Source organism: Thalia democratica, chromosome 2 (genome assembly GCF_965202585.1).
Source record: "Thalia democratica chromosome 2, ktThaDemo2.hap1.1, whole genome shotgun sequence".
Taxonomy (NCBI): domain Eukaryota; kingdom Metazoa; phylum Chordata; class Thaliacea; order Salpida; family Salpidae; genus Thalia; species Thalia democratica.
Genome location: NC_139166.1, coordinates 47,990,949 through 48,001,004, shown reverse-complemented (window position 1 = coordinate 48,001,004; position 10,056 = coordinate 47,990,949). Strand labels below are relative to the sequence as shown.

General features: G+C 27.2%; 1 protein-coding gene across 1 annotated transcript; it reads right to left on the bottom strand.

Annotated features, from left to right (window-relative positions):
- Window positions 1-3,063: 3,063 nt before the first annotated feature.
- Window positions 3,064-9,799, bottom strand: LOC145849642 (purine nucleoside phosphorylase-like). Its single transcript, XM_082954643.1, has 2 exons — window positions 9,578-9,799; window positions 3,064-4,114 (listed from the first exon to the last, which is right to left on the bottom strand). The coding sequence occupies exons 1-2, from the start codon at window positions 9,789-9,791 to the stop codon at window positions 3,486-3,488; spliced, it is 843 nt and encodes a 280-aa protein (XP_082810769.1). The 5' UTR covers window positions 9,792-9,799; the 3' UTR covers window positions 3,064-3,485.
- Window positions 9,800-10,056: the final 257 nt, after the last annotated feature.

Below are 10,056 nucleotides of genomic sequence, written 5' to 3'. Positions count from 1 at the left end.
TCCGGCTCTTCTTTTTTTTAAACATTAGATTAAAAATTATTATTATCAAAAATCACGTATAGCTTTTTTCTTTAAAGTGCTAATGTTTATTAAACTTAAACCTTAGAAAAGTAAAAAAAGGCTACTTGAAAAGTAAACATTCAAGATATTACTCATCTTAAAGTACTTTATAGAACGTATGGTAAAACTAAAAGTTTAAAGTCAGGGTTTCCCAAAGTGGCCCCCTTGGGGGCCATGACAGATACTCAGGGGGCCATGAGCAGCAAAGGGATAAGAGGGGGGCCATGAGCAGTAAAGGAGCCACAGGGGGGCCATGAGGTCATAATTTAAAACTTACACTAGATATTCTTGAGTTGTAGATGAAGAGCAAAAAAAAAGGTCTTAGGCGTACTTTGTGGTAGTTTATGAGTAATCTTTTTGAAGGGGGCCATGGCTTTTTCAATTTCTTTAAAGAGGGTTGCAAAAAAGTTTGGGAAACCCTGTTTTAGGTAAATGTATTAAGTAAACTTCAGTGTATAAATTATCTTTCAAATGTTAAAAAGTCCTAAACATAAATTTTACTTTTGAAAACATAATTTTGAATTTCTTTAAGTAAACGTTTTTGAAAAGTAATATTTGAACTAAACTGAAGGAAAAATAAAGTTTATCAGATTTAAAAAACCTTTTTATACTTTCTCAGCAATCATTATCATATTAGGTTTTGTTTTCAAATATTATAATAATCTATATTTATTAACAAAATCTATGTAGGTAAACTAACAAGTATAAATGTTAGTTTACCTACATGGATTTTGTTAATAAATATAGATTGTTATAATTTTTGAAAACAAAACCTAATATGATAATGATTGCTGAGAAAGTATAAAAAGGTTTTTTAAATCTGATAAACTTTATTTTTCCTTCAGTTTAGTTCAAATATTACTTTTCAAAAAGGTTTACTTAAAGAAATTCAAAAGTTTGAGTCTTGAGAGTTAAAGCTTTTATGTCATTTTCTTAATATTTAATTCAAATTTAACAAACACAATTATTTTAATTAAAATTTATACTGATGTTATTAAAAAAAACAATAAGTTTTCAATATTAGAATTTAAACAGACTCCTAATTTTTTTTAGAAAATGTCTGACGGTCTAAAATCAATAAATTTACTTTTATATCTTTAGTTTTTTTGAAATTATGACACAGCATTTTAAAATATAAGCACAGTATATCTATGAAAAAAACTCATGGTAGATTAAAAATAACTTAATATTTTTTTAAAATCTACCAAAGCTAAACTATATTTTAAGAAAAACTGTACTAAATTTTTTTAGACCAAGAAAACAAATAGAGTTAACATTTATGACACAAACTAGTTTTGTCAAAAAAAGAAATTCAGTCTTATACAGTAAAACAAATTTGCGCTTACTTTCGAAAAAAAATTGTATAGGTTTACAGCAGAGCAAAGTATAATTTATGTTAAAAACATGTAAACTTCAATTTAATCAACTAAAAATAAGGTTCAGTCCAACTAAATATACTATTAATACCAAAACATGTTAAAATTCAAACCCGTACCAACTATATACTTATCTATCTAATAAAACATACTAGTATAAATTTTCAAATTACAGCAAGTATGCTTTATTTTAATATTTTTAATTTTACATAAATACTTAAGTTTTATAATGATATAAGTTTGTGATGGTGGTATTTGTACGGGTAGTAATGTAAATTTAACGTTGCACTGTTTATCCTAGGCCTGGATTTTTGATTAGTAGCTATTTATAAGTTTTTGTTTGTACTCTTAGACATTATGAACAAATACCTATTTAATGAAGTACAAATACCATACAGTACGATTATAACTTACTAAAAATCAGTTTTTCTCAATTGTTTTATTAACTTATTTTATCACAAAAAGGACTTCTGCATGTATTGCACAATATCAAAGAAAACTTCGGCGAAATTCTACAGAGTGTATGACTAGAATTTCGAATGCCGTTAGACAAGCTCAAGTTAACATAAGTACTTCACACCACTTCGATTATTAGACCACAAGCTTTCAGTAGACTGAGACCCGGGTTTCGCTCTTATTGAAACTCGTCAGTCAGTCCCAACCAAAAAATTGTTTTTTATATTGGTGAATTACTATTTACATTTCAACAAAAGTTAGTTTATAAAATACAATTAATGTTTCAACCAGTTATCAGTAATATTTTATTTAAAGTTAGCAGATTAATAAACACTTAGTGTTCTTTATAAATTTTATAATAAACTATTGTTGAACTTGTTAACCTATAAATGCAAATATTAATAACTTGGGAATAACCTTCAAAATAATTAATTACACAACAAGGTAGAACTTTTAACAATTATGTAAAAATTGCTATTTTGATCTCATAAAATGCCTTAACAAATTAAAAAAAAGTCTTTCTTCTTGAAATATAATAACACTCTGTGCAAATAAGTCTCTAAGACTAAATTATAAAAAACCATTAGAAAAAAAATATTCAACCTTACATAACAATTATATTTTGTAGTATAACATTTTTGTGTAAAAAAAATAAGTACTTTATATAGAAAAAATTAATTTTGAAAAGGATTGCAGTATGTGAAAATAGCTTTTTATTTATAACTAATTATAAAAAGTAGAATCAATTGATGACTTTTTATTGCCTCTACAGTTTCATTATTAACCATACCACTTATTAGTAAATAAAATTATAATAAAGAAAATTACTAGAACTTTGTCCTAATAGCTGGGAATGATACAGGTATTAAAAACTAAATAAAATATCTAAATTAAGAATAAATGGTAGTTTCTTTTTTTCTTTGCGAGTCTTACCATACTGATAAAATAAATTACCAACTATTCATTATTAATACCATTCGAAAATAATTTATAATTCAACTTATTCGGTTTTCAGAAAGCAGAAAAATATGGCTCTACAAGTTTTTACAAATAGCTTTAGTGTTCGGCAAATTATACTTATGTATAAAATTATAAACATATATTATTGAATTTACATGCTTATCTTTAACTTAGCTACTTCTTAAATTATTCAATAAATTACTGCAAATAATTTATTTTTTTCAAGTTTATTAAGAGAATGAAATAAACGAGTAAATAATAAAACATAATTGTATTGAACTATTGTAGTGATTAAAAAGTTGTTTTTGTATTGAAACGTCCCTGAGTTGCTAAAGCAAACTTTGATTTTTCATAAATAATTGACTAAATGCTCAATCTGCTATCTGATAGGTAGGACAAAATTAAGTTATAAAACAAACATTACTCAATTTTTATTTAAAAGCAAATATCAAAAATCCACGTAACAAATTAAGTTGTAAATTATAAATTTACTAAACTATTAACTTTTGAGCTGACTTAAAAATTGTTTTCTTGGAAGTAAAAAATAATATGAATCAAAAAAAAGAAGTAAATTTCTCTAATAAATTTGAAAAAAAAAAGTTTAAATGCTTCATAGAGAAAACTAATAAAAAACTAAACATCAAGCTGGTGGATGAAGTCACCGATGAGAGTGACCATCTGATCGCCCCTCCTATCAGCAGTTTCCAGCACTTCCTCGTGGCACACGTCGCTCCTGCCCTCGTAGTCCATGATGCACTTGTTGGTGATGAGCGAGCACGCCACCACCTTCAACCCGCAGTGCCGCGCCGCGATCACCTCCTGCACCGTGCTCATGCCCACCGCGTTGCCCCCGCTCGCGTGCACCATCTTGATCTCTGCGATGGTCTCGTACGAGGGTCCGGCAACTTGCACGTACACTCCCTCCCTCACAAAGTCGTAGTTCAGTTTGGCCGCGCACTGTTTCATCTGCTCGCGCAAGTCCTTGTCGTACGCGTTGATCATGGACGGGAAGCGCGGGCCGAACTCGGCAACGTTGTGTCCTTTTAAGGGGGTGTAACCGCCTAAAGAAAGGTAGGAAATGTGGTCCTGCAAGAGCATAAAGTCGCCCACGGTGTAGGATCTGTCCAATCCCCCCGCAGCGTTTGTCACAATAATCACTTCGCATCCGAGAGTTTTGAACACTCTGACAGGAAAGGCGGGAACCCACGCTTCATATCCTTCGTACGGGTGGAATCTACCTTGCATGCACACTACATGTTTGCCTGCAACAAAATTATTTCAAAGCATGAAATGAAAATAATTATCATAATTTCAAAACATATAAATTTAACTAGGCTTTGCAAAGCGGTTACCTAAAATTCAAGTTTGGAAAATTCAAACTCTTTAAAAATTTTAAGGGGTCACATCTTGAAAAGTAATACATATATGATAGGACTTTATAAGTATAATTATGATAGTTAAAAAACTTGTTAAAAGAGAATTTTCAAAACTACTGAAGTTTACTTAAAAACTTATTTTATTATAATTTCTTAAAAATTTAAATTTTTTGAAACTAAACACTTTGCATCTAGTCTAATTATTAGTACAATGATGGTAAAATATAGTTTTTTAACATTTATTAAAAAGGATACAAACAATAACATAGAATTATTAAAACTAGAGTTGTCGGAATTTTAATTTGTACGAATTTGAACAGTTAAGCATCCTAGCAAAGCAAAATGTAGATAAACAACAATACCTTTTTATAACTTTCCTATTTTACAGATTATAATTAGTCTGAGGACTAATTATACTTAAAGTACTCATTTATATTGTATAAAGTTAACTATAAAGTTTAATGAATAAATTTGCTTAAAGAAAATATACTTCTACGAACAATTCGTACGTACAATAAAATTAACTGACAGTTAAGTTTCACGATTAGTAACTAACACCTCAACAATTTTAAATTGAACAAAGGTAGAACTCGAAATTAATCCAACACTCCTTTTTTAGTCTTTAGTTTAGTACTTACTAGTTATACTTATGTTAAAATGAAAGTTAAAAGTAATTTTATATATTAATTAATAAATAGTAAATACTAGTAAATAAAAAAATGCAATTTAAGTTAAAAAAGACAATTCAGTATATCAATATGAACATATAAACTAGATGTTCTTAAACAACAAAATAATAATAATAAACATAAAATAAAACTGCAGGAGTTGGTGTAGACAAATTTTAAAAACAGTTTTAAACTTGCATGTAATATATATTTAACAGTGGTTTATGGAGGTACTCATTTATAAAATACTTAATGTTTTGCTGAATAAAACCCTAAATAAAGATGTGCAAATTAAATATTTTATTTACAACTAGATTTCGGTGGCATTAAAATGCGACCTTTAAGAATAATAAAATATTAAACTGTACATAACAATGTTGCTTATCTATAATGTTATTTCAAAACTTATTTATGCATGAAAACCTAAACAAAAAACTATATTACATATTCGAAAATTCCAGCTTATCAGTGTATTACTAGGTAAAATTAGTACTACTTTAAAATTTGAAATTTAATTAATGTAATGAGTCAAAAAAATAAAGAAACTGAATTATGAGCTTTAAAAAAAAGTTTAAAGATATTCATAACTAGAAAATTTAAACCTAAAAATGTACTTATTTGTTTTTTAATAATTATTTTTTAACACTAAAAGTATATGTCAAACATAAAGATATTTTACATAATGTTGATTCAATATTAAAAATACAGTTTTATTTAATTTTGATCTAAAAAGATGTAACAGGGTTGTCACTTTAAGAGTCAAAAAAACTGCCCTGAGTCACCCTGATCATTTTCAAACCCTTAAAAAAAATTGTTTCTGGCAAAAACTACTTTACCTCATGGTAATTTTTCTTCTTAATAATTAAAATAAAGGTTGTATGTGTATGCTTCTGCATTAGATGTTCACTAAACTTGTAATAAAGACAAGACAACACTAGTCTTTACTCATTTTTAATTTACTTTTACTGAAAATAAGTATTAATAAGTATAACAAAAAACTTTATATAAGAATTATCAACGTATAAAATAATATAACTTTACTAAACTATATAGGTAACTAAAATTATACATATTAAAACATTTAATGCACAGTTTTACATTCATATCTCTTAACTTTTTCTGTTTAACATAAACTCCAATTCTCTATTCTCATTCTAGATCTAAAAAATTTACCATGAGATTTTTTTAAAATCTTAAAACTATCCTGAGATTTTTATAGAAATTCAAAACTGCCCGGAGTCATCCTGAATTTAAAAATGGTCAAATTATCCTGATTTATCCTATGTTACAGAGAGATTTTTGAAATTTTCAAAATATCGTGAGTTTCCCTGGGTACCCTAAGTGTGTGTCAACCCTGATATAAATAATATACAAACAAGACAACTTTCTCTGACATCATTGATAAACTGTTATAATTTTACTTGTACATGGGGGTTGAAAGTTACAAAAACAAAACTTATATTAGGGGTAGGGAGTACTTGGGTGATGTTTGCTAGACTTTTTTTTCTTTTCGATTTAGATGTGTTTTAGCATTATTAAGAAGAATTTGATATTGAAAAAAAAAAATTCCCAAAAAAAAAATTCCGAACCCAAAAATTGATTTTGACCCCAAAAATCACTTATTTTCATGATTTTTGACTTAAATAGTAATAAAATCACTTATACATGTCCTATACTTATAATTTTTATCTTAAATTAAAGTTTACAGTTATAGGCAAACATTTAAAGACATTTTAACTGTTTTTGTAACATTATGACGTCATAATCACACAAAATATGTAAATTTTGACTGTAAGGGTACATTTTATTAAAAAGAGCTAATTTATTCTGCTGTTGTGCTTTTACATTAGTGTAATGAACTAATGCTTGCATCATTCATTGTTGAACTCAAGAGAATATTTAGAGCTTGTTGCAGTTATGAGAAATGAAGTTTAAAATCAATGATGCAACTTTTTATCAGTTTTATTTTATCAGTGCAGTAAAACTGGCTAGTGCAACAAATCATCAATATATTAATTTTGAGTTTTATATAAAAAGTTAAAGTTAAATTATATGTTATCTGCTTTAATTTATTTATTTTAAAAGTTTAATAGTTATTAAATTTTTTATAGTTTTATTACACACTAGATAGAAATTTATTTAATTTTTAGTTTATTGTTTAAGTGGTTTGAAAAGTATTAGATATCTACAAGATCTTCAAGTGTTTTATAGTTGACTCAAAAAATTTGATTACTTACTTCTTAGTTGCTTTTGTACTAAAGATTTATAAAGTTCACTATACTGTTAAAGATTAAAAAAACAGTTTTTGTTAATTTTTTACAGATGAATAATAGTAGTAATTTAAGTATAATTCTGGGAGATTGCCTACCAACAACTTATGATGTTGCTATTAACATTTTTAACATTTGTTCTAACCCAAAATCACAAAAGATGAAAAATTGTGTTAAGGCGTATGCAACAGCTCTCATTTTACAGTGGACCAAAGCATTTGGTGAAGAATATGCTCTAAAAATAAAACAAGTACAATCAAAGTTGTTAACTGTAGTAAATAATTACTTTAGTAAAGTGTATAAGGAGCAGACCCGAGATAAATCAGGTGTCAAAAAGAGTTTGAGGCAGCTCAACAAAGAATGGAGACAATCTAATATATTTACAGGTAGACATAAAAACGTACCTCTAGTTGTTGACAAGTTGTTTGACATAGGCAAAAACATGGATACTCTTACTGGAGATGAGGCATGTTTTTATACTGATCAACTAAGTTCCCGTTGTGGCCGTATAAGTGAAGATGTTGATTTGAAATATGTAACTGAAAAGCAAACTGAGTTAGAATTAGCACAAGCAGCTCTGAAGCGAGACATGTGTGAGGAGTCATACATTTCGGAAGTTGATGTTGAACCTTCAGTTTCCAGTTCAAATGATGGTAGAAGTACTATCATTAGCACTAATCGTTCTAGATTAGTGCGTTTAACTAAAAACCACTCACATTTTGCTGTCCAGTGTTGTCTTTCTAATCGTCCGTCAGTTCGAACAGTTAGAAATTTTACTGATACTATAAAAAACACATTGTGTGAAATTTCAGTAAAATGTAATTTATCACTAGAAGCATCTAGGCTTGCGTTTAAAACCGCTTGTGGCTCATTTTATGGTCATAATTATTTTTTATCTAAAGATGAAGCCATCCAAAATCAATCTGAATTAGATTTAAGAACTTCTTTGTCGACTTCATCATCTTCTCCTTTATCAATAAAACCTCCCAAACGTAGTAGACTGTCTTCTTTCACCTTGTCTGAAGCTGCTAAAAACCTTCCGCACACTACTGAAGAATGGAAGATCTATGAGTTTGTTCTTCCAAGCACACGTACCTTAACAGATCACAAGCAGTTTAAGGCTGTGCAACATGAAAATCAAGCAGCAATGGCTTTATATACGAAACCAGACAACATAAAGTCAATTTTGCACTTTGATGCAACATCAAGGTCCAAAATTGATGGAGACTGGCCTTCACTTATTTTAGTATTCAGTACTAATTGAATAATTATCTAAGAGTTTTTTAAACACTTATGACTAAATGAATTATGACTTCAAACATCACGCTAATATACATACCAGTACAACATCATTTAAATCTTTAAAGGTAAGTAAGAAGTTTGTTTAAAATGTTAAAGTAACTGTTACTTTTAGAATAAAAAAATTTAAATAGAGCTATGCTTATTAAATTTTTAAAAAGTACTATTTTATCGAAAACATTTACATATTTTGTGTGATTATGACATCATAATGTAACAAAAACAGTTGAAATGTCTTTAAATGTTTGCCTATAACTGTAAACTTTAATTTAAGATAAAAACTATAAGTATAGGACATGTATAAGTGACTTTATGACTATTTAAGTCAAAAATAATGAAAATAAGTGATTTTTGGGGTCAAAATCAATTTTTGGGTTCGGAATTTTTTTTTTTGGCAATTTTTTTTTTTTAATATTAAATTCTTCTTAATGATGCTAAAACACATCTAAATCAAAAAGAAAAATATAAATTTTACAACATGACCAAAAAAATGTGGTGTACTCCCTACCCCTACTTATATTTGAGCTGTTGTCTGAAAATAGATATACTAGTTTTGTAATACAATAAAAAATATTATTCAAAACATAGCAAAAAATCCAAGGTAAATGATTAAGTTTAAAAACATTAAAAATGTTAAAGAAAATTTAATACATATTTTTCAAATACTTTTGAATGTTGTATATATTAAACCATGTTATCTTAAGCTTCTTTTTTTCATAAAATAATGAACAGCATATTCTTAAAAAAAAACAAATCTATATCTTTTATAGATAGTTTATTTTTAATTAGACTTATTTCATAATAATTTTTTTTTTACTTCATTCTAATTTCATCATTATTAAATTATTTACTAATGAAAAAGCGCTTTTAAGTTCAAGGTACATAAAACTTATTTAAAATTTTATGATTACTTAACTTGTTTAAACTAGTTTTTTAGAAACTACCATCATAAAACATTCTTAAACTAAATTAAATATGTTGACTACTTTTTAAAGAAGTTTGTTTATACTACACATGAGTTACAAAGATGGTCTATACAAAAAAATTATTTTTTTTCAAATGGTTGTTGAGAACTATTTTACTCGATTAAAAAAATAAACTACAAGTTTTACCTTTTATTTTTCCAAGAACTAGCTGATTTTTATGACCTTGAACAGAAGTAGTAACAAAAGATGGAATTGACTTGTACTGAATTACAATTGATTCTTCAATTACACTTCCGATTTTGGAAAGACCAGAACCACAAATAATAGCTATTTTTGGTGTGTTGTCAATTTTGGACTTTATGTAGTCAGCAGCTTCTTTTACCTTTTCATAAGTGGCCATTTTTAAGTTATTCTAGAAATAAATGTTTGTTAAAAATAATGTAATTTTAAATTTGGAACTACTTATTTCTAAACATTTTACTTTTTAAAACTTTTAGTCTATTTGCAAACTTACAAACAAATGTATAGTTATTTTAGACAACTTTGTATCTGACTTTGTGAAATAAAATACAAAAACCTTAGTTTACTAGACTTATATAAAATAAACTTAATTTTCAATCATACACAAGCATATTCCTTGGTATTTTGCAAAGACTTTTTTTTGA

What these genes read in the sequence shown, in the direction of transcription:
- LOC145849642 (XM_082954643.1), bottom strand. Translation starts at nt 9,791, where the DNA reads ATGGCCACTTATGAAAAGGTAAAAGAAGCTGCTGACTACATAAAGTCC. An exon ending in AGTTCTTGGAAAAATAAAAG is followed by an intron (nt 4,115 to 9,577) that starts GTAAAACTTGTA and finishes ATTTTGTTGCAG; the next exon opens with GCAAACATGTAGTGTGCATG.